A 25,579-nucleotide genomic window follows, 5' to 3' on the forward strand; every position below is an offset into this window, starting at 1 on the left:
CTTCTTGGGCCTCCTTCAAGAGAAGTCCTCCCTTTGGGATGCTTTGGAGGAAAGGCCTAGTAGTGGTCAAGGGGGTCAGCGCAGAGAAGTGACCCCAGAAGAGCCACAGAAGGTCAATAGGGGCAAATGGCCAAGCCGAGAGGAGAAGACCACTCTCTCTCAGCCTTGCGGAGGGACCTTCGTCTCCCTTTTGCCTGTGGACCCTTGGCGCCAGGGGTCCCACGCCAACCGCCTTTGCCTTTCCAAGCCTGGGCAGAACAATGGAAAGGCCACACCAGGCCAAGCCGTGCCGCGCCAGGGAGTAGAGATGGCGCCGTTGGTGGTTCTGCCACCCGCAGGACCCCCGGAGCCACAGTCGGCTGTGGTCTTCTCACCCAAAGTGCCCTTTTGCCACCACTGACCAGGAGTAGCGGCTGGCGGTCAGCCCCAGGCGCCCGGGGCGGTCAGTTGCTTGTACTAGGAGGTGGCCTGAGTCAGAGGGAGAGGCCATGGTTGCCCCATGCACCACAGGAACGCATTGGAGACGGAAAAGACGAACTGGGCTCCCTGACTTCTCCGGAGAAGTCCCATCTTGACCCGGAGACAGAGGAGCGGATCCTGGCTTGGCTGGAGGAGGTCCACCGAAGTCTCTTCGCCCCATTGAGCTCCGGCTTCAAGCCGACGGAAATGGAGGCCAACGACACAGCCATCAAAATCGTCTACTTGGGGGACTGAGCGCACTGTCGCACATCTTGGCCTCCAAGGTCTGGAGCAACCTGTGAGTAAGAACGGGCTTTGGACGCTTCACAAGGTGACCAGATACGTCCTACGTCCTCCTTTTTCCAGGGCATGTCTTGCATTTCAGTCTTCGAAATGCCCTCTGTTTGGGGCATGGCTACAGAGCTTGGAGACGATGGAGGGCCACATGCCACCCCAGGACCAAACCCATGCTTTAATGCTTCTCAGCCATTGCTCCTCCGAGGGTGAAGTCGAAGGTTTTCATGGCCGGCATCCATAGTTTTTGGTGGGTTTATCGGTCTATGCGCCCATGTTCTAGAAGAGTGTATTCCTGATGTTTCTGATGAAGATGCCAAAGCCCCAAATGCTGCTGGCAAAACGTCAGGAACGCACTCTTCTAGAACATGGCCACAGAGACTGAAAAGCCCACAATAAACTACGGACGCCGGCCATGAAAGCCTTTGACTTCACATCTGGGGGTCTCCCAAACTGGGGGAAAGCCCCTAAGGCAGTGGTTCCTGGACTTCAGTCTTCCAGATGTTTTGGACTTCAGCTCCCAGAATCCCCAGTCAGTCAATGGTCAGGTGTCCGAAACACACGGAAGACCAAAGATTGGGAAACACTGCTAAGGGCTCCAAGACTGCGGTTTCCACAATCCACGTTTCTCCATGTTGACTCTGGTTAAGCAAAGCCAAGGGCCCCAAATGATGAGAGCTGCAGTCCGATGCACCCAAAGGGCGCCGGGGGCTGCAGAAGACGTGACCCAGCCTTTGGAAGCCACCTTGGTCTGGAAACCAAACCCTGCCTCTCTCTTTCTCTCTTTTCTTTTCTCCTTCCAAGGGCCCTGCCTTTGCATTCCACTTTTGCAAAAGGATGCTGCTGTGCAAACACTATGCGCAGCTGGTGCGCAGGAGCCCTGCAGCCATGGCATCCCTGGACCCAGGCCTTCAAAGCGGCCCGCCATCCGAAAGGGTTGCTTTTGGGGGAGCATTGATGCTTTTGGACCACGGCCAGCGTTCCCTCCTGTTGACTTTGGCAGGACCTATAGAAAAGTATGAGAGAAAGAAAGCAAGAAAGAGTGAGAGAAGGCATGCATTCACATCTTTCAAAAAACATGGAAAACCCAGTCTGACCAGACATGTCCTCCTTTTCCAGGACATGCCTCTGTCCCCTGCATCATCCTATAACCAAACTTATATAGGCAACGTATAGAATAATATGCACAGGACACATATAGAATACAATACTTATGCAATGTATAGAATATACGCAAAACACATATAGAATATTAGACTTATGCAAAGTATAGAATAATATATGTGTGTGTGTGTGTGTGCATATATATATATATATATATATATATATATATATAAAAATATGTATGTATATGTGTTGGCCAATATATTCATATATTTGCAAACACACACATATACATATACTTGTATATGTGTGTGTTTGCAAATATATGAATATATTGGCCAACACATATACATACATATTATATATATATATATATATATACGCGCACACACACACATTTTTGCAAAGGAGAAAGAGACACAGAGAGAGAACAATGTTCTCTGTCTTTTTCTCCTTTGCAAAAATGTATATATGTATATATATGTGTGTGTGTGTTGCAATATATATATATATATATATATATATGCGCACATACTTTGCAAAAATGTATATAGGTCTATTTGCCAATATATTTTTGGCTCTCTTTTAGCAATATCTGGGCACATTTTTGCAAACCACCCACCTACTCCTTTATTTTATCTTCCCCACTATATGTATGTATGTATGTATGTAAGTATGTATTATTTTAGGAGAAGCAGGGACTGGCTGCAAAATGAATGTTGCAAAATAAAGATGCATACCTAGATCTCCCTTTTCTTGCCTTTAATGCATTTCCTGCAAACCCAGAAGTGATTTGCAAAACGACCCGGAAGATTTTGAACTAAAGCAGCAAGAGAGGAGGAAGGAAAGGAAGAAAGGAAGAAGGAGGAAAAAGGAGGAGGGAGAAATGCAACCTATCAATCTCCAGCCCAACTTGAGTGGGTTTCTTCTTTATTTTTAAGGATAGATATTTGCAACAGATACATGCTTCTTCCTTCCCTTTCAATGTCTGCTTGCAAAAGCCAAGAAGCCCAACGTTTGCAAAACTCTGCAGCTGAAGGTGTGTGTCTATCTATCTATCTATCTATCTATCTATCTATCTATCTATCTATATCTATAATATTATTTTCCTAAAAGGGGTATTGGGGGAGGGATAGAGGGAGGGATAATAATAATAATACCTTTTATTAGGCTACTTTTAGAGTTTGGGCATGAAAGGGGCAGGAGAGATTTGGGAAATGTCTGCTAAAAAGTTGCATGCTCTGCTTTGCAATCCAGTCAGAAACCTCTGGGCTTCTTGCCTGATCCCCTTTTTTGCACACACACACACACACACACACACACACACACACACCTACCTATAAAATCAAGCCAGGCTTGCATCTCTGTGACTGTATGTCAGAGCAAGTTTGCTCTGACAAAAGGATCATGCTGCTGAAAATGGATGCAGATATATATTTCATGTGTGTGTGTCTTTGTATATATTTGGGTTTGTATGCACACAATATATGTATATATACAATGTGTGTGTGTGTGTATATATATATAGTCATAGCAGGCTTGCAAAATAATTATGCTCAGAATGGATGCAGTATATATGTGTGTCTGTGTTAGAGCAAGTGTGCAAAGTAATGATCATGCTGCTCAGGATGCATGCAGTTATATAAACACACACATACACACATTCATATATATATATATATATATATATACACACACACACACACACACACACACACAGCATCTCTGTGCATGTATGTTAGAGCAAGCCTGAAAATTATGATCCTGCTGCTCACAATGCAACCAATTATAGATACACACACACGCACACACAAAGACACTATATATATATATATATATATATATATATATATATATATATATATCTCACACATCTCTGCGTCAGGGCAACCTTGCAAAATAATGCTGCTCAGAATGCATGCAATTATGTACTACACACACTCACACACACACACATATATATATAAAATCATATATATATATATATATATATATATACACACACACACAGACACATATATATAATACACACACATATATAATGCACACACACACATATACACATATATACATATACAGACGCATATATATCATACACACACTCATGTATACACACACACACACACACACATATATTATATCTCTGTGTCAAGGCAACCTTGCAAAATAATGATCCTGCTGCTCAGGATGCATGCAATTATATATACACACATATTATGCACACAGTCCTATACATACATACATACATATTACATCTGTATGTATGTGCCAGGGCAATCTTGCATGCAAGTATATACACACACACACACATATATATATATAGCATCTCTATGTGTGTGTGTGTGTGTGTGTGTGTCAGGGCAAGCTTGCCAAATGCTGCTGCTGCTGCTGAAAGAATGGCTGCAGGAAGAGAAAGGGGAATAATGCAAGTGAGGTCAGGCTTGCAAGAAAGCAAAGCCAAATGCAACCAAAAAGGAGGCAGCTTTGCAAAAGGGGGTGCATGCATTTTTGGGGGTGATGACGATGATGATGGCATGAAGGAAGGGGGGGATGAAAGGAGGCTTCCTCCCTTTTTGCAACGTATTGCAACCTGGGAGGAAGAGGAGGAGGAGGAAGAGGAGGGGAAAACCCTCCTTTTTTCCTCCTTCCTTTGCAGACGGAGCGCTGGCTGCTGGGTTGCAATTTTCCAAGTGGAGCATGTGCATTATTGGTATATATACATATATATACATATATATAGGAAGTCTCTCTGTATATATATATATTTTCTAAATAAATAAAAGCCGGGCTTTTCAAATATTGCAAAGCAAGCCTTTGCAAACATATATATATATATATTGTAACAACAACAACAATGATAAACAGCAACAGCCCTTTTATGGTGCAAAGCTTGCAAATGCAAGCCAATGCAATGGGCCAAAGAATGCAACCAAAAGGAAACATATATATATATATATATATATATATATATATGGCCTTTTTCCAGCCTTTCTCAGACTTTGCACTTTTGCAATAAACTAAAATAAATAAATATATATATATATATATTTAAATCACTTATTTCAGATTTGTTTCATTTCTCCTTTGCTTCTTTCCTGTCTTTTCTTTTTCTCTTTGCAGAAAAAAAACCTGCAGAATATGGCGTCCTTCTTCAGTTTTAAAAATAAAGCCCGGGCTGCCATTTTTGTTTCTCTTTTGTCTCCAAAAAATGTAATAAGAAGAAGGATAAAAATCTGGCTGAGAAAAAGGGCACCTTTTACAAAAGGGGTGTTCTGCAATATATATACATATATTATTATTATTATTATTATTTTGCAATGTATCTCTATGGACCTTGCTTTGCAATTGTGTGGCTTTTTTGCATTTGGAGGGATTGTGTTGCAAGGAAAAAATGTGAAACAATGTTTCTTTGTGCATTTAAATATTTCCTCTTTGAAACAAAATTGCATGATGTTGTGGTTTGTTTGTTTTTTTGGCACTTTTTTGTATCACAAAAATTGTGTATGATCTGAAGTTGTGCAAAAAGTTTAAAGGAGTGGGTTGTGCCCTCGCTTTGCAAAGTTCAGCTCCTGTCTATGATTTTTAATTCTTATTTTTATTTTATTTTAATATTATTATTGTTGTTGTTATTAAATGGTGGATTTGGAGAAAGTGCCTTTGGATCTGTTTCTAGGTCTTCTTACAAATGCTTTTCTCGTAGGGCTTGTTGGGAATCATGGCTTTCCTTCCCCCTCCTTCCCCTCAAAATACATTGAATTAAAGGCTGCATGCCATTGCTTTTGATTTGTCTGCAGATCTAGAAGAGCAATGCTGCTTTTGCAGAGGAATAGTTTGCAAAGAGGAAAGGGTTGCTCTTAAAAACAGTGGAATCTGCTGCTTTGAAAAATGGGGAGAGATTTTCTTCTTGGAGGAAGAAAAGGAAAGGTCTTGGTTGATAGGAATATAGATTCATATGTATGTCTGTGTGTGTGCAATGCATGTCTATGTGTGTGTGTGTATATGTATATAATGCAGGTCTGTATATATATATATATATATATATATGTATATAATGCATGTCTGTATATATATATGTGTGTGTGTATAATGCATGTCTGTCTATATATATGTATATATATAATGCATGTCTGTATATATATATATATATATATGTGTGTGTGTGTAATGCATGTCTGTCTATATATATGTATATAATGCAGGTCTGTATATATATGTGTGTGTGTAATGCATGTCTGTCTATATATATGTATATAATGCAGGTCTGTGTGTATATATAATGCATGTCTATATATATATGTATATAATGCAGGTCTATACATATATGTGTGTACATAATGCATGTCTGTGTATATATATATGTATATAATGGATGTCTGTGTATATATATATATGTTTATAATGCATATATGTATATATGTATGTGTATATAATGCATGTGTATATATATATATATATATATATGTATATACATGTATGTGTGTGTATATATGTATGTGTGTGTATACATTTCTGCCTTTCTTCAGTAGTCCCCCTTTCCCCAAATATATGTGCTGTTGCTATATTTGATTGATATATATATATATATATATATATATATATATATATATATAAAGGGTGCATGATCTCACTATTGGCCCCAAAGAGGCGAATGTCTATTATGAGAAGTATGAATTTATTTTTGGAAGGAAGGAAGGAGGAGGCAAAAGCCAGAGCAGTTTTAGACATTTGCTGGGTTTTCTTTATTTCTTCCCCTTCCTTCCTTTGGGGAAAGACTCTGCATTATTAGGAATACAATTGCCTTTTGTTTGGTGATGGCCATATATATATATATATATATATATATATATATATATTCTCATTCCCTTTCCCTGGACTTTGCATTCTTTGATTTCTTGTCTTGCTTAGGACTGGGCCCATAAACAGGGCCTGGAAAAAGTGGAGACATTATTATTATTATTATTATTATTATTATTATTATTATTAGATTGTGCAACTTTTGGATAGGAATTTTGCAAACTGGGAACAGGGATTTTAGCCGCCTTTGCAGATTATTATTATTATTATTATTATTGTCAAAAAGAAATAGGTTTGGATAGTGATTTCATTGTGTTAGTTACATTATTATTATTATTATTGTTATTAATTATTTTATATTTTTTGCATTACGTTGTGATGCGGAAAATGTCGTAAAATATTTAACTTGTCTATCTTTGTGGTTTAGGTGCTTAAAAGTTTTGGAAGGAGTTAAGAATTAAATGCACTAGGAAAAACCCAGTCTGATGCCGCTTGAACCGCCACGGCTCCGTGCTGCGGCATTCTGGGAATCGTATTTTGGTGGGATTTCACGTTCGTCCTCCAGGTGTTTTGGACTTCAGCTCCCAAAAGCCCCGACCGTCAGGAGTCCTGGGAGCTGAAGTCCAAAACATCTGGAGGACCAACATTTTGGAAAGCGCTGCATCGACCCTTAGAGCTCTGGTTCCACACTGAACTACAAATCCCAGGATGCCAAAGTAGTTAAAGCAGTGTCAAACTGGGTTATATCTGCAGCCATGGAGGGAATACCCATACTGACATCGGAGCCTGGATTCGCACTCTTCTCCCACGTTGCTCCAAAACATGCTGCAAAAATAATCCAGTTTGAGACCTGCTTGAACTGCCCTGGGCTCATGCTAGGGCATTCTGGGAAATGTAGTTTTGGGAGACATTTGGGAGACCTCTGGTGCCACAACAAACTTGTTATTGCATGCCTCCAAGTCATTTCCGACTTATGGCAACCCTAAGGCAAAAACCTATCCTGGGGTTTTCTTGGCGAGGTTTGAGGCTGAGAGAGTGTGACTTGCTGCAGAATCCGAACCCAGATCTTAAACCGAACCCCGCATTAAGTCGCATGAATAAATGCTCTCATCTTTCTCTTTTCTCATCCCAACCTTAGCATAGCCGATCTTGTCTGACGGTGGCGGCTAAGCAGCGCCAGGCATGGTTAATCCTTGGATGGAAGACCTTGCAAATCCGCAGATTTCAGGATCAGAATAGGAAGGAAAGAAGCCTGGCTGGTACCTTTGTTGTTGTTGTTGTCGTTTTTGTTGTGTGCCTTCGACCCATTTCCGACTTGTGGCGACCCTTAGGCCAACCTATCCTGGGGTTTTCTTGGCAAGGCTGGTTCAAAGGAGGTTTGCCATTGCCGTCCTCTTTGGCTGAGAGAGTGTGACTCCTTGCCCAGGTTAAGGGCTTTCATGGCCGGGACGGGATTTGAACCCTGGTCTCCCAACCCTGATCTGGTGTTTTTAGAGGGGGCCAACACCAAGAAATAGCTGTTTCAGGACGTATAACGGTTTGGAAAATGTGGATTATACTCACATTTAAAATGCACCATTGGCGTTTGAATCCTAGATTTGATGGATATTGGATTGATGATTATTGTATCGGTTTCTCAGTTTGGCTCATATTCGGTTTATTTATCTAGATCAGGGGTCGGCAACTTACACCCGTGGGCCGGATTCGGCCCGGCGAGGCCTTGGGACCGGCCCCAGCCCGGTCTTGCCTCCGATTGCCGCTCCCGCCGCAGCTTCCGCGCCACTCTGGACGCCATCTTGAGTTCAGCCCCCCAGTTGTCTGAGGGACAGCAACCCGGCCCCCGGCTCAAAAAGGTTGCCTACCCCTGATCTAGATGGTTAGTTTTTCAAAAGATGTCTTTTTCCAACCAGGGAAGCAATTCCACAATTCCGTATCCGAAATCCTTGGCACCGGAAGCGTTTTGGATTTCAGACTTTTTCCCGGTTTCGGATTATTTGCCGCTCCGTAATGAGAGATCTTGGCAGCGAGACCCAAGTCTAAACACGAAACGAATTTTACATTTCGTAGACCCCTTTGACGCTTAGCCTGAAGGTAATTATACGCCGTATTCGAAATAGTTTTGCGCGCAGAACAAAGTTTGTGGACGCCGAACCATCAGAAAGCGGAGAGGTCCCTGTCTCAGCTTTTATTCCTGGACGGCTGGGATAGTCTCCCCTTTTAAGACAGTGTATAAAACTGCCTTCATGCTATGCGTATATATTGCATATTTTATATATGCATACAGTGTGTGTGTGTGTGTTGTGTGTGTGTGTATGAAACATAAATGAATAATAGAAAGCAAAGGTGCTGCCAGTTTTGGAGACTCAGTCTGTGCCGCAAGTTATTTGGGATTTTCAGTGCCTTTAATGCTGGGAAGAAACATATTTGACTATGGATATATTACTGTTGTGCTGATGGATCGGTCGAAATGAAAATGTGTGTTGCGTTGTGTTGTTGTTTGTTGACAAGTGAGTGGAACATACACATAAAAAGAGGGAGATTTTTTGCCTGTGCAAATGCACGCTTAACGGCAGGAAAGTAAGGAATCTGAGTGCAAAATACTATCTGGTTTTTAAAAACTACAGCTCCCAAATGCTCCGGCAGGAGTGGTTCATTGGAGTGCTTCCTGGGAGCTGTAGTTTTTTAAAAGTAGCTGGTATTTCGCACCAGGATTCCTTATTAAGCATGCATTTTCACAAGTGGAAAATGTCCCTTTTCATTGCAGTTGGTCATGTATGGATACAGTAAGGTAATGTGAAGCTGCAGCATCCCACATCCTTGATGCCGGGCCCTTCTAGATTGCCTCTCGGGTGCCGTTTTTAGCTCCTTGGTGCCGCCTTTGTTGGGTATCTTGTTATAGAGAGATATGCTGCTTTGGAACATGGAGGTTTTGTTGCTGATAGGAAAGGCCTTTTGCTTTTTGGAATATACAATGGACCCTTGGTATCCGCTGGGGTTTGGTTCCAGGATTTACCTTGGAGACCAAAATCCATGGATGCTCAAGTACCATTAAATACAGTGGCATAGTTAAATGGTGTCCCTTATATAAAATGGCAAAAAAAAAGGTTTCCTTTTGGAATATATATTGATTTTTAATGTTTTCAAGCCCTGGATGTTTGAATAATAATTGGATAATAGAGATAGAGAGGGCCGACTGTAACTAAAAGTGCATCCCAATAAAAAGGCCTTTCCCTGCTGATGGAAAGATGGAAAGAGAGGAGGCTAGTTGGGCTTTCTTAGGAGGGAAGGCCAAACCCTGAGAGCAGCCACCAAGAAGGCCCCTTTCTGTGTCATGGCAAGGATGGTGATGGCACCAAGAAAAAGCCCGTCCCCAAGGCTTATATGATATTTTTATTATTTAGATTCCACTACTTTCCCAAAACTGGCTTGCAAATTAAAAGTACAGTACAGCTACAAGCATGCAGAGGTGAGCATGAAAACATGCAAAAGGGAACATGAAACCCGGCCAGGGTTGCGTCAGGAGAGACGTCTGTTCAGCCGCACATAATTTGTCGCCTCCAGTGTGGGTTGCAATTTGCAAAATAACATCCGAAAATCCACCGAACGGCGATGCCGCTATGGGGCCAAACCGAAACGCAGCATGCCGTGATTTGCGAGTCCGGCGCAGCGCCCGTTTGCAAGACCCCCTGAAGCCCTTGCAGCCCCGGGAGCGAGTGATCCGTGCCTCTACCTACCTGTCTCATTTCTCTCTATTTCAGCCGGGCGAAACAGAGGGCCTCCCCCCGTGCAGAGATGTCCCGCACGGGCCCCTAACCTTGTATTAGCAGCCCTTTGGGTCGGAGCTGGCGAAGGCCCCTGAGCTTTCCCTTCCCCGCCCGGCCACCCCGGGGGAGCTGGTGCTTTTTTCCTGCCTGCGCCAGCCGGGGAACCATCTGCCACCCGCCAGCCTGGAGCAACACCGCCACGTCTCCTCGGGCAGCTGCGGCCACCGGGAGGCCAGCCTGTGAGTACGGCCCCGCTAACCCTCTTCCCTTTTTGCAGGGATTCGCTAGGAGTGCTTCTCTCGGAGAAACCGAACTCGGGGCCCCATCCCTTAACCTCCCCCAAGTATCTGGGACTTGGAGGTAGACTGCCCCTGCCACAAAACATGCTCTTTGCACCATTTTCCACCAGGATCTTGGAAACCTCCTAACCTTTTTCCTGTTCGCATACAATCCTAGAGCTGGAAGTGACCCCAAGAAGGGCCCTGATCCAGTCCAACCCCATTCTGCCATGCAGGAACTCTCACTCAAAGCATCCCCATTGACAGATGGCCATCCAGCCTCTGTTTAAAGACCTCAAAAGAAGTCTTCAACACTGACGTGGTTGGGATTGATTTTATTTCCACCCCAACAACCTTTTTCCTTACTTTCCCGTCCGTTTCGGAATATAAAGCTTGGAAATAAATTCATATTTTAAAAGAACACGTATAAAATTTCTTGCCCCCAATTTGTTAAATTTCTTGGTGTTGCCATTTGCATCGCCACCAAAGAGCCAACCGAGATGCGCAAAATGCACCATGCAAGCTTTCGAAGAGGCACCGACACTTAATCAGGATTCACAGTGCAATTTTTGAACAACAAAGCACCCATGTAATTTGTTGCCCCCAATTTGCTAAGTTTTCCAGTGTTGCCGTTTGCAATGACATCCAAAACCCACCAAACAGCGATAGTTTTATGAGCCCAACCAAGATGCGCAAAATGCATTGTGCAAGCTTTTCGAAGCATCATCGGCTTCTGCATCGGGATTCATGTTGTCGTTTATTATTTTCCTTGTTAATGCGGGGTCTTCATTTTCCATTTACTACTCTGGAGTCATAATCCAGTGCCCAAACCGCAACACCAGCTCCAGAATACAAATTTAAAATGCCTATTGTAGTTTGTTGCGTATTTGCTTTCGTAGGAATTTAGGACAATCAAATCAATAGGTTTTTATGTTCTGTCGCTGCCTGTAGAGCCTGGTGGTGATGTGCGTGGTGCGGAGGAAATGCTACCATTATAGTACACTAAATTTGAAATTAGGGTTTCCGATTTATGGCAACCCTAAGGCAAACCTATTGTGGGGTTTTCTTGGCAAGATTTGTTCAGAGGAGGTTTGCCATTGCTTTTCTCTGAGGCTGAGAGAGTGTGAAGAAGTCAGAGTTGGACAGGCTTTGGAGTTGTGTGCATGCATGCTTTCAATTCGCCTGTCGACTTAATGGCCACATTCCTCCGAAATATAGTCCATAGCACCTGGTATCCATTGGCGGTCTCCCATCCAAGTACTAACCAGGGCTGATTCTGATTAGCTTCCAAGATCAGGCAGGATCTGGTCCTTTAGATTTAGGCAACCTCCGTTCGCTTTATTCCCTCCGCCATCCTTTGGTCGTCTTTCCTTGGTCTGGTGATGCTTCCAGTTTGAGGAATAAATATGAGAGGCGAAGGTATGGGTAGTTAGTGCTTCATATAAAATGTTAATGGTTGGGAGGGAACATCTCAAGACTGAGCTGGGACAAAAATGAAGATGCTTGCATGGTTTACATTTTTGGAATGGACGAGATATATTGTTTCAATTGGGATTTATCAAGTCTCTGTGCATTGACAACATTTGTTCCCAAACCCAGATGCATCTTCCGGTGTTGTTACGGATAGTACAGGTTGGGGGTTTCCTTTATTATCCGAAACGCTTGGGACCAAAAGCGTTTCCGAGATGTTCAGATTTTGGAATATTTGCACATACGTAATGAAATATCTTGGAGATAGGACCCAAGCGTAAGCATGAAATTGTGCACTTTCAGGTCCTCTGGGAGGAATCTGTTGCAGCCTATAAAGACCAGGTTGACTGCAATTGCTTTAAGGACTATGGAATGGCCTGTCAGAAGAGATCCCTGATTAAATGGTCCAAGGATATAGGAAGACCAGTTGACCTTCCAGAGGGAGGGAAAAACCATTTAAATTCACAAGATGCCAGAGTATAAGAGAAAACTACTTTAAAAATAGCATACAGGTGGCATTTAACTCCATCCAAATTATCACAAATATATAGGAACCGGGAGAGCAAATGCTGGAAGTGTGAGCAACAGGTAGCACATGGGGTGAACTTGTACCAAAACACAAAAATTTGGGAGTAATGTTCATAGAAAGATAAACCAAATATTAGATATACAGTGCGCCCGCGTCATATGTGGCTTTCAGCATACAGTGAAAGCCGCGCTGGGCGCAAGGGACAGCACGTCCCATTCGGCTGAATGTGGTGCATGCCCGTGGCATGCACGCATCGCCACACCGCTGCATGCACGAGCCCCATTCACTTGAATGGGGCTTGAGCATGCCCGGTATTTGGCTTACGCAGGAGGGGGGTCCGGAACGGATCCCCCGAGTAAGCCAAAGGTGGGCTGCAAATCTACAAATGTCATCAGAGCTCTATCCCTAGTTGTCAAGACAGATCTCTTCCAGCAGGCCTCTCCTGAATAGTAGACCCAGCCACCCATTGAGTCCAATCGCCTGGTATATTCTGTAACTGCATCACCCATCTCTGTTTATTTTCATTGCTATCTTAACCAGTAATGTCTTTCATTGTTGTTTTGGGGGAGAGGGTAGATTGGGTAACTATGGGGCTTACCGCACAGCCCCAGGGATGCTCCTGGTGCAGGACGGAAGGAAGCGGGATGGGAGCAGAAGGGAGGACATCGTGCATTTTAGTGCATGCCAGAACAACGCCGATGGAAGTTCCCATTCCATTCCTGATCCATCCCAAAGGAGGCGATTTTCAGGAACGCTTCTGACGGTTCGGGAACGGAATGGAAACTTCTGGCACTGGCATTCCAGCGTGCGATAAAATGTGTGACAGCCCCCATTCTGTTCTGTCCTGTGCAGGGAGCTATGCGACAAACTCCTATGTGCTTTAATTGTAGGCCGCTTCGGTTGTCCTTGGGACAGAGAAGCGGGGTTTAAATAAAATTTGTATTTATTATTATTATTATTATTATTATTATTATGATGATGATGAAATTCAACCATGTTTCGTATGCACCACATACCTATATAGCCTATTATACCTATATAGGTAATTTTACACACAATATTTGGACTGCAGTCTAAATGTGGGTTACGTGAAACTTAATTTCGGACTGGTTTGGTGAGGGTCTGTTGTATATTTAATCTGGTTTTGTCTCTTTGGCGTGAGACTGTGGCGGCAGTTAAAACACATTTGCATTTTGCGTCTAATATTTTGACGAGTCTAATATTGTGACCTACCTTTTTAAAAAAGAAACCCGCCTGTTGATGATCGGATTAATAGAGCGATGAGATAGTTAAAAACTACGTTGCTGCTGCTGTTGTTGCATGCCTTGCAGTCATGTTCGACTTACAACGACCCATAGGTTTTCTTGGCAACATTTGGTCAGTGGGGGTTTGCCATTGCTTCCCTCTGAGGCTGAGAGTGTGTGACTTCCTGAAATGGGGATTCGAACCCATACTCCAGTGCTGGCTCTTGCTGTTAAGTTTATTAATTACTTTTACTTTGGGATTCTTCTTTTTCTTGGATGCTGTTATGCTTTGCCTTAACACAATGTGGTTTCAGGTAGTCAAGGAGGCCTAAAATGTCTGCCTCCATCATGACCCAATCTGACCCATAACCATGCCTCCTTTTCCCCCTTCTCCTTCTCCTTCAGGATGGCGGAGCCTCGCTTCAACAACCCCTACTTTTGGCCTCCTCCTCCCACCATGCCCAGCCAGGTAAGGACCGAAGGACGTTTCCGCCTTGTGCAAAGAAACCCAAGTTTCTCATCTCATAGAATCCTAGAGTTGGAAGAGACCGCAAGGGCCATCCAGTCCAGCCCCCTTCTGCCATGCAGGAACTCTCAATCAAAGCATCCCCATTGACAGATGGCCATCCAGCCTCTGCTTAAAGGCCTCCAGGGAAGGAGACTCCACAACTCTCCAAGGGAATGTGTTCCACTGTCAAACAGCCCTTACTCTCAGGAAGTCCCTCCTAATGTTGAGCTGGAATCTCTTTTCCTGTAGCTTGCATCCATTGCTCCATTGGGTCCTGTTCTCTGGAGCAGCAGAAAACAAGCTTGCTGCCTCCTCAATATGGCATCCCTTCTGCAAGAAAATGCATGAGAAAATAAGCCATATCCCAGTTCACATCATTGCCCTCGTATAACGCGGGCGCACTGTACATATATATGCCTACCTAGTCTTCTTTTGCACAAGGGATCTTGGTTTGAAAGGCATGTTTTCCTTTCTCTCAATATATATATGTCTATTAATCTTGGATTTGTACAAACGATTTTGGTTTTGAAAGAAACTTTCTCTTTTCTCTGAACACACACACACATATATATGTGTGTTAACAGAGAAACAATGTAAACAATGTAAAAATGCCAGTTTTAATAAATGGCATTTTATTTTTAACATAGCCCTGGCCCTATACAGACAGGGCAAAATAAAGCTGCTTCAGGTCACTTTGGAGGTATGGTGTTTCAATGATGCATGTGTCCTTAGGACTGGAGCATGGCTTTGGTGTGGCTTCTGGACTCTTAGGACGCACGTATCATTTAAACAGCATACCTCCAAAGTGACTCGAAGCAGCTTTATTTTGCCCTGTCTGTATCAGGCCTCTGTTAGTTTGGAAAATCAGTCTGTAAAGGGAACTTGCAGCACCTTTGAGACTAACTGTGCAAAAGAAGTTGTAGCATGAGCTTTCACACATTTGGTCTAAATCAGTAGTTCCCAAACGTCAGTCCTCCAGATGTTTTGGACTTCACCTCCCAGAATCCCTGACTGCTGGTCAAGCTGGCCAGGACTTCTGGGACCTGAAGTCCATAACACCTGGAGGACCAAAGTTTGGGGATGACTGGTCTTGGATCTTCTTAAGGAGCCCGAACCATGTGTCAGTCCCAAGGAGAGGAGGAAGGGTTTGGAGTCTTTCTGTCTCCCTTTTTGGCTAATGGTGCTCGTTCTTTTTGCCTCCAGCTGGACAATCTGGTTCTGATCAACAAAATCAAGGAGCAACTCATGGCTGAGAAGATTCGGCCGCCACACTTGCCCCCGACCTCAGTGTCTTCCCAGCAGCCGCTGCTGGTCCCTCCTTCGCCCGCCGAAAGCAGCCAGTCCATCATGTCTATTCCCAAGTTGCAACAGGTCCCTGGGCTGCACCCCCAAGCTGTCCCCCAACCTGACGTGGCCCTACATGCCCGGCCGGCCACCAGCACCGTCACAGGTAGGCCATGGCACCTTCGGAAAGACCACATCACAAGCACGAGCATAGCTCAGTTAGCAAAACATATGGAAAAAATGCACCTTTTCCCTCCCCAAACTCCATATACGTACATACATACATACAGTCCGCCCTTCTCTTATGTGGGGGATCCGTTCTGGAGTCCCCAATGCGTAAGAGAAAAAACATAGATGCTCAAGCCCCATTCAAATGAATGGGGCTCATGCCCGCGGGGGTGCGTGGGGTGCATACCACGGGAGCATGCCCCTTTCATGCGAATGGGACACTCTGCCCTTTGTGCCTCGTGCGCTCCCGTGTGGCTTTGAGCGTATGCACAAAGCCATGTATAGCGTGCCCTCGTATAAACCGGGCGCACTGTACATATATATGCCTACCTAGTCTTCTTTTTCTCCTCATCCTCTGTCTAACTGGAAATATTTTGCACTGCATCAGCACTGAGAGGTTGGTGAAGGAAAGCTGCAGAAACACAGATTTTTGGTGCTACCGAAAAGTCCAGGTTGCATCTCCCTTATCTGAAATGCTCAGGACTGGGAATGTTTTGATTTTGGAGAGATTTTCAAAGTTTGGAATGTTTGCATAAAGATTGTGGGCTTTCCTGAAAATGGGACCCGAGACCAAAGATGAAATTCATTTTTGTTTTGTGTGCATCTTAAACAAATAGCCTGGAGGTCATTTTATACATAGCGTTTTAAATTAATGTGGTACGTGAAATAAAGTTTGTGTACACTGAAAGCAAAGAGGTAACTTTCTCAGGTTGACAGTTTTGGTTGAGGAGTATTTTGGATTTTGGAATTCCGGATAAGGGAGCATAGAGCTAATTGGACACATTTATTTTTCAAGTAATGTTCCAAGCTCAGCTAATGCTTTGTATTGTGGGTGAGCTCTCCTCCCAAACAACTCCAGTATTCATATTGATGGTTTTTATTCTGCTGTACCTTCCAGGTTTGGGTCTGGGATCCCGTGCTCCGGCTGTAAGTACCTCTGAATCCAGCGCCGGGACGGGCACGAGTACCCCTTCCACGCCAACCTCCACCACCCAGAGCCGCCTCATTGCCTCCTCGCCCACCCTCATCTCAGGGATCACCAGCCCCCCACTTTTGGACTCCATTAAGACCATCCAGGGGCACAGCTTGCTGGGGGTGCCCAAGACAGAGCGAGGCCGGAAGAAGATCAAGGCGGAGAACCCCTCGGGACCCCCAGTCCTTGTCGTGCCGTACCCGCTCTTGGCCTCGGGTGACATTGGCAAAGAGGGCAAGACGTACAGGTGGGTAGGAATGAATCGAGCGGGTCCACTCTGCTTGTTACACTTGTCACAACCCTGACAAACCAAAATTAGACATTCACCATGTTGTTCCATCTTGCATTGTATCTGTACACCCCTGAATTTGGGAGGTTGCTAGTGTGGGATGGCCGACCAACATGGCACATACAGCCACTGCAGTGCTGTGGTTGGAGTATTGGTGGGAAATTCTTTCAGCCTGAAATTTCATTTCAGAGACATGCCGGGGAGCTACTTTCTAGTGGTGTGGTGGTGGTCGTGTGCCTTCAAGTCATTTCTGACTTATGGTGACTCTAAGGTGAACTTATTCTCCCCTCCTACTTGGATATATATCTCCATTGGAATAGAAAGTATATATATTAGTGTTACGGCAGTACACCTGATGTTACATGTTTTGTAATTTTGCTATATTCTGGTGCTGGCCATGCACCGTAATAATAAATTTGTTCATTTTAAGGTGAACTTTATTGCAGGGTTTTCTGAAGCTGAGAGTGTGAGACTTGCCCAAGGTTACCCAGTGGCATTTTTTGTAGGTTTTGTGACCCAAACCTTGCCTTTATAGGTCTTTTTGTCTTCCTCCTCTTCCTCTTCTCCTTGCCCTTGTCCCGTATCCTCAGGTGTAAAGTCTGCCCCCTGACCTTCTTCACCAAGTCGGAGATGCAGATCCACTCCAAGTCCCACACAGAGGCCAAGCCCCACAAGTGCCCGCATTGCTCCAAGTCCTTCGCCAACGCCTCCTACCTGGCGCAGCACCTGCGCATCCACCTGGGCGTCAAGCCTTATCATTGCTCCTACTGTGAGAAATCCTTCCGCCAACTCTCCCACCTCCAGCAACACACCAGGTAAGGAGGACCGGCTGGCGCACCTTCTCTCTCCAACTTTTGGCGGCCTATATAGGTTGATTCCTCTTTATCCAAAAGGCTTGGGGCCAGAAGTGTTTAGAAATTCAGATATTTTCAGATTTTAGAATACCTGTGTTTGCATAGGCATACACAATGAGATGTGTCGGAGCCGGGACCCAACTCTAAACACAACATTCATTTATGTTTCATATGCACCTTATACACATCACTTGAATCTGATACAGAATATTTTTAATAATTGTGTGCATGAAACAAATTTTACGGATATTGAACTATCAGAAAGCAAAGGTGTCACTGTTTTGGTTTTTGGAATTCCAGATAAATCCAAAATACCCCAAAATGGTCGGCTGAGAAAGTGGCACCTTTGCTTTCGGATGGTTCACTGGACACAAACCTTGTTCCATCCACAAATTATTTAGCATGAAATTACTTTCTGGCTTTGTGTGTAGGATATATATGAAACATAAATGAATTTCATGTTTTGACTTGGGCCTCATCTCCAAGATATCTCATCATGTCTATTCAAATATTCCAAAATTCAGTGAAGGTGGGAGACCCAGATCCAAAACATTTTTCTAGTGCTCCTGAATTTTATTGGTGTGTCTGGGTAGGATCGAGAGAAGAGATGTGGTATAGTTAATACTTGTAGATTTTTTAATACTAGTTTGCAAAACAGGATCCCATCCAACCTAATGGGTTAAATCCACAATTAATCTTTTGTGGATCGAAAGACTGCACTCACAGAAGGTGCCTATACTTAAGGGTTGTTGTTTTGGTGCTTTTTGGTTTTTTGGTGGGTACAATCAGCTTGAGCCCATACCTCTTTGTGGCATTCTCAAATAAAAGGGCATTCATTAAAATATTGGTACACCTTCTCTGTAGAAAAACAGACAAAAAAGTTATCCCACTGTGTAGTGAAGCAGGGCTTTTCGGCCAGCCCCATGGCATATGGTCCAGGCCTCAGAGGGAGAGAAGAATGCTGGACCTGATTCCCTCCCCCCTCACCATTCCCTTCTCCTTTTGTGTCGTGTCTTTTAGATTGTAAGCCTGTGGGCAGGGAACTGTCTGTTATCCCCTCTGTTGTAAACCGCTCGGATTCCCAGTGATTGGGCGGTATATAAATAAAACCTATTATTATTATTATTATTATTATTATTATTATTATTATTATTACTATTATATACCCAAATCTGAATCCAGCCCAGGATTCATAGAGTTTCTGTGTTCCTTTTTAAATTTTCTGCTAAGTTCCACCAGAGAAATACACTTAACAGCCTGAGGATTTATAACCGCTCTGCAAAAGGGATCTTGTAGGGATCTTCTTTCTGAGACTAACTGAAAGAAGAAAAGGTTGATAGTATGAGCTTTCCTAGACTTAAGTCTTTCGTAACCATCCGAAGGAGGTTCAAATCTACAAAAACACATGCTACCAACTTCTTTTTTAAAATTTAGTCCCTTTGCAAACTGATTTTCTAGACTAACATGGGCATGGCTTTTAATTCTACCACTAAGGGTTTAATACTTTATTGCAACTGAATGGAGGCACCTTTGTTGTCCTTGGCAATGTTTTGCAGTTGGCACACTTTGGCAGTCCCTGGAACAAACTTTGTGCACCGAGCTGAATGTGTTAGTCTTTGGTTCCTTTTAGGATCTCACTTGCTCTCAGTCTTGTTGCTCTTTTTCAGAATCCACACTGGGGACAGACCCTACAAGTGCCCTCACGCTGGCTGTGAAAAGGCATTCACTCAGCTGTCCAACCTCCAAGTGAGTAAGCGGAGAGGGGGAAGGAAGAAGTCGCGGGTATAATCCACTCACCCAGGTGTACAGTTGGAAAAGATGGGGCGGGTATTGTTGTGTATCTCTGCGGCAAGGGGAAAATTTGGGTTGAAATAACTGCAGGAGGTCTCCCATCCTTATGTTGAAAACTCACTCTCCATCATGGGAGTTTCTTGGCAAGATTTGTACAGAGGAGGTTTGCCATGGCTGTCCTCTGAGGCCGAGAGCATGCGATTTGCCCAGAGTCACCCAGTGGTTTGCATAGCCAAGCTGGGAATCGAACCCTGGTCTCCAGAGTTGACTACCGACTCCCAGCATCCCCTTCCAGCCAGCATGCAAGCTCAAAACAATTCAGACCAAGGGATTTAGGAGGCTTGTACACTGGCTGACTGGCTTGCCTCCTCCTCCTCCAGTCTCACCAACGGCAGCACAACAAAGACAAGCCGTACAAGTGTCCCAACTGCTACCGAGCGTACTCTGACTCGGCCTCGCTCCAGATCCACCTCTCGGCACACGCAATCAAGCACGCCAAGGCCTATTGCTGCAGCATGTGCGGCCGGGCCTATACTTCAGTAAGTAATGGGGGCCAGCGGAAAGGGTGGGGTGGACCCACATACGGGTTGAGTCGCCCTCATCCGAAATGCTTGGGACCAGAAGTGTTTTCGGTTTGGGAATATTGGCACATACATAAGGAGACGTCTCGGAGCTGGGACCCAAGTCTAAACATGAAATTCATGTATGTTTTGTATACACTTTATGCACATATAAATTTTGTGCAGTTTTGTGTAAATTGAAGCATCAGAAAGCAAAGGTGCCCCTATCTCAGCTACCTGCAACAACTGTTTTGGAATATTTCGGATTTTGGATTTCTGGATAAGGGGAACTCAAGCTGTACTGGTTGAGATGTCACAGAGCCATAGATTTGGAAGGGACTGTGTGGGTTTTCTGGTGCAACCTTTTCCATGCAGGAATCCACAGCTAAAACACTCCCAAAAGGAGGGCATCTAACCCCTATTTAAAGACCTCCAAAGAAGAAGAGCTTATTTTCCACGAAGGAGTCTATTCCATTCCCAAACAGCTCTTACAATCAATATTTTTTTCCAAATGTTTAGGTGGAATCTCTTTTATTGCTATTTGAAGTTAATGCTCTGGTCTCTAAAGCAGCAAAAACCCATGCTCACTCCATCCTTTACACCAATGTTAGCTATGTGATGGGGGGGGGGGGGGACTAGCAGGCTTTTCCCCTAGATTTTCCTATGGATTGGCCCCATATTTGAGCCCATTGGCTAGTTCAGATATTTAAAGATGACTATTATGTCCCCTCTCAGTCTCCTCTCCTCCAAGCTTAACCTACCTAACTCCCTAAGCCTTCCCTCATAGGGTTTGGTGGTTTCCAGACCTTTCACCATTATGGTCACCCTCCTCTGGAGATGCTCCATCTTGTCCACATCTTTCTTGAATTGTGGTGCCCAGAACTGGACACAATTTTCCTGGAGAGGTCTGACCAAAGCAGAATAGAGTGTCACCATGACTTCCCTCAATTTGGACACTATACTCCTATTGGTGCAGCCTAGAATTGCATTGGCTTTATTATGTGTTGCATCACACTGTTAACTCCTGTTTCCATTGTGGTCTACTTAGATCCATTTGACATTCATGGCTGTGAAGTTATCTATCCTTGTATCACAGGGCTGGTGTGAGCAAAGTGGCAGCCTCCATATGCAATCAAATGCTCCCAGCAAACTACACCAGGGTGAAAAGGATGCTGGGATTTGCTATCCAAAATCATCAGGAGGGCCACTACTCCTGTGCTAAAACAAAAGAAGGACATTTGTTTATGAATGTCAACTGCTCTTCGTATGTAGCCCAACCTGTGTAAGTCATGAAAAGGATCCCACCACCAAGATGACCCCTAAAATCTTTTGTGATATGTCACACACCTTGAGCAAAACATCCCAACAAGGGGACTCTGGGGATTGTGGTCCAAGAAGGTAAAGTTCTCAGGCTCTGCAAGCCTTCCTCCTTCCTTCCCTCATCCCTGCTTTTTCTTCCTTTTGTCGCCTTTTCCAGGAGACCTATTTGATGAAGCACATGTCCAAACACACGGTGGTGGAACATCTAGTGAGTCAACACTCTCCTCAAAGGACGGAGTCTCCTGGCATCCCTGTGCGGATCTCCCTTATCTGAGTCTTGGAGACACCAACCCTCCCTTCGTGCAGCGACCCCCCAATTCCAGAACGGGGGGAAATGACAGGACAGCTTGGCATAGGATCATTCGAACCACAGTCTCTGCCTCCTCAGCATCCCTGGCATCTCCCTCGCTGTGGCCGGGACCAAGAGCAAAACCCCGTCACGCAAGGATGGTACCCCCCAACGGCTGGGTGGGGAGGGAGCTGGGAGGTTTCTTCTCTTTCAGTTTTGGTGTCAGCCAAAGATGGTTTCAGAGCACTTTGAACCACCACGTTCTCAACCTTCTCCGCCACGCGCCTACAGATGGAAGCCCCTCTTGGTGTTCAGCTCTTCTGCTGTTTGTCCTCCAGCCCTGTCCAAGCTCTGTTATATTTTTATTTTTGGATACGAGAACATTTTTCGCAACAGGCCAGAGCGAGCGAGGGAATGAGACTGTAGTGGACTGCTGAGGCCCCCTCCTGGACTCTGCTCTGAGCCATCACAGGACCCTTTGGGACAAGAGCATGGCAGGTATGGGGAGCTTGGTACTCTGCGAGGGTTTCAGTGTCACCCCGTCTGGAGTGATGCGTACGGCAAGCAGCATTGAGACTTAAAAGTGGGGTGAGTTGGGATTGTGGCACAGCACGTGCCGGTACGAGGGAGAATGGGCTGGATCAGGGCTAGGGAGAGCAAAAGGAGGGTCTCCTTTGGGAAAGAATGGCGAAAGGGATGTTTGGAAGATGGCTATCTTTGGTTTGACTGACTGGTATGTGACATACTCCCCTGGAGATATAAGGTGGGGAAGACTAGGAGGCCCCAGTGGTTGACAATTGTGCATCATGTCCCTATCGACCTAGAGAGAGCTCCCCTCTCCTGTCATCCTAGCCCTTGGGAGGAGATGTGGGGCTGGGATCGCACCCGGGTGCAATTCAATAAGATGTGGAAGTATGGTGATCAAGCCACGGCGAGGAGAAGAGATAAAGTATCTCTCAGAATTGTCCTTTTTTCCCCTCTTCCTTTTGCTGGGCCAGTATAAACCTCACTCAGTCTGGTATAATCTCTGCTCTGTCTTTGGTTAACCACCACCATTGGACTGTCCTCTACGAGGAACATTTGCAACGGGCATTTGGAGAGTGGAGGCCCATTCTGTAGGGCATCTAAGTAACCTCTTGTCTCCTAAAGCTTGTGGTTACCTACCTAGATGTAGATTCAAATCCCATTATGTTATGACCTTCATCCAGGGAGAATTCCAGCACCAACAAGCTTTTCCTTGGGCAAACTGTTGAATGCTCGGTAACCTATAGGCCCCAGATGTGCCGAAAGCTATGTAACGGTCATTGGTTTTGCTTATCTCTTGAAAGCAGCCATGTATAGAGCAAGAACATAAAAAACAGGGATTTCCATGGGGATAATCATCAAGCCCTAAGAAGTCTCTTTTAATTCATAGTTTTTTGTGGGTTTTTCGGGCTATGTGTCCATGTTCTAGAAGAGTTTATTCCTGACCCTTTGCCAGCATCTGTGGCTGGCATCTTCAGAAAATGCACTTTTTCTGAAGATGCCAGCCACAGATGCTGGTGAAACATCAGGAATAAACTCTTCTAGAACATGGACACATAACCCAAAAACCCCGCAAAAAATGATGGATGTCGGCCATGAAAGCCTTTGACTTACCTTTTAATTCCTTTGCCCAACCACTATAGTTGGACTGAGCATAAGTATTTGGATATATCTTGGTGGGTGAGGCCTTCCTGTCTCCAAGTTTGTGGCAGAGAGAGAGAGAGTAGTATGACTTGAAGAAAGCTGGGGGAGCAGCAATAGTTAATCCTCAAAAATCATAACTAACAGCCCTGTAAAGAATTATATTCTAGCCCTGGTGTGCAACACACTCTGCCTGCTTAGGGTAGACCTAAGATATGAATTGACTATTGGGGAACTATTGTTCCCCAAGAACTGTGCACCCCATAAAAGTCACCCATGGAAGCAACTTTTGGATATCGCATTGACACTAGGAAAGGTTTGAGATGTTAGGACATCTGAAAGCAAATGCAATTTTGGAGTGATGTTCAAACCTTGGTGATTTTGGGTATTTTGTGGGGGTTTGGGGATGATTTTGACCCATGCCTGATTTCCTCCACCCCAGAACTGTTTTAAGAGGATGGGCTCCTTTCAATCCGAAACCTTCCTCTAAGGACAAATTCAGCAACGGTGATCGGGGACCAAAGTTAGTAGTTTATGTTTCCAGAAAAAAGATGAAATGCCACCCCGTTTTACTACGCTTTTGGTTGGTTTCCCCCATTTCCTCCCGTATCTTAGCACACTTCTACTTGCACCCACGAAACAGGCCAGAATCTCTGCCGCCAGTCCAGTACCAGCAAAACCAGGGACTTTATAATTTCATTTTAAAAATCCATTTGGGATTACCTGTTTCCCAGATATGTCCGAGCGACCAATCACCTCCGCCCGAACTCCTTGCCAAAATTTACAAACCACCTCTATATTAATATGCTTTTGGGTTCCTTTCAACCAGGAGAGGGAGAGGATATACGAATTTAACTATTCTTTTTAAAAAGAAAACGACTTTTAGGCCTTAAAAAAATATATCATTTTTTGCCTTTGTTTTTAATCTGGTTATTGCAGTTTATATTGATTTGATCCTTTCCTTTTTTTCTTTTCGATCCCTCTTCTCTCTCTTGAATTGATGTTGTATGATATTCAATATTGTAGCCTCTTAATTTTTTTTTTGTCGGCATGTTAATAACTCTGTAAATAGGACTCTTATAATGTTAACATCTTTCTCGCCCTCTTTTTTTTCTATATAAGAGCCCAGGCCACATTTAGCTAGACCCCTAGTTATTATTATTATATTATGATTATTATCATTACCTTATTAATGAAAAATGGGGGGAAAGCATTTTCTTTCTACGGATAAAAAACAGCAGCCTTTCTCTCTCCTTCCCATCCCTTCCTCTCAAGTCTTGCTTCGTGGTCACAAAGACAAGTGGGGAAAAATGGGGTTTATTTTTCCTCCCTGGTCCCAACAACTGTTTGCATTGGGTTTTGTTTTTTTAATGGAAATGGAAAATTTTAAAAGAATTGCTTTGTATTTCTCTCTGTTGTGGGGAAAAAAGAATAAAAAATGTCTTTGAACCCTTGGGCAAGGCTGGCGAGGCATCCCCCGTCTTCCATCTCCGGGGCAGGGATGTTAAATGAGAATTCGCGTTGTGTATCTTTGCTCTTTGCTGTGTCCAAAGCAAGCAGAAACAAAGCATGTTTCTGGGTATATTTAGGAACTTTTTAAGTGTGGCAGGGCAGGGAACCTGGTCTCTTTTACTCGCTCAGGCACTGTATGTGGTTCTAACAATAATGGAAGAAGCCTTTTCTGGTTTGAGGATGCCTATAGTGCTATTATTACTATTATTATTAATACAGTGCTGTAAATTTGCACACTGGAATCCCAGCTGGAATTCACTCAGGGACTTGTGGCTTTGTAAGTGGACTTAGGCTGCGTCCGCATTGCAGAAGTAATGAACTTTGACCATGCTTCAACTGCCATGGCTCAGTGCTATGCAATTCTGAGTTT

At 44.2% G+C, this 25,579-nt stretch overlaps 1 protein-coding gene across 7 annotated transcripts; it reads left to right on the forward strand.

Annotated features, from left to right (window-relative positions):
* Nucleotides 1–2,558: 2,558 nt before the first annotated feature.
* Nucleotides 2,559–25,204, forward strand: LOC149307781 (zinc finger protein 362). 7 transcript variants are annotated; one of them, XM_089534412.1, is made up of 9 exons: nucleotides 2,559–2,896; nucleotides 10,410–10,654; nucleotides 14,342–14,405; nucleotides 15,648–15,894; nucleotides 16,855–17,176; nucleotides 17,809–18,033; nucleotides 19,740–19,818; nucleotides 20,244–20,402; nucleotides 21,901–25,204. In XM_089534412.1, exons 3-9 carry the CDS (start codon nucleotides 14,343–14,345, stop codon nucleotides 22,015–22,017), a joined length of 1,212 nt encoding a protein of 403 aa, XP_089390538.1. In that variant the 5' UTR covers nucleotides 2,559–2,896; nucleotides 10,410–10,654; nucleotide 14,342; the 3' UTR covers nucleotides 22,018–25,204. The 7 variants fall into 7 exon arrangements, with proteins under 7 accessions (XP_089390538.1, XP_089390542.1, XP_089390543.1 ...); XM_089534414.1 differs by lacking the exon at nucleotides 2,559–2,896 and adding an exon at nucleotides 4,483–4,567; XM_089534416.1 differs by lacking the exon at nucleotides 10,410–10,654.
* Nucleotides 25,205–25,579: the final 375 nt, after the last annotated feature.

The sequence above is a fragment of the Sceloporus occidentalis genome, unplaced genomic scaffold (genome assembly GCF_023333645.1).
Source record: "Sceloporus occidentalis isolate IW3139 unplaced genomic scaffold, rSceOcc1.0.p SCAF_8, whole genome shotgun sequence".
Lineage (NCBI taxonomy): Eukaryota > Metazoa > Chordata > Lepidosauria > Squamata > Phrynosomatidae > Sceloporus > Sceloporus occidentalis.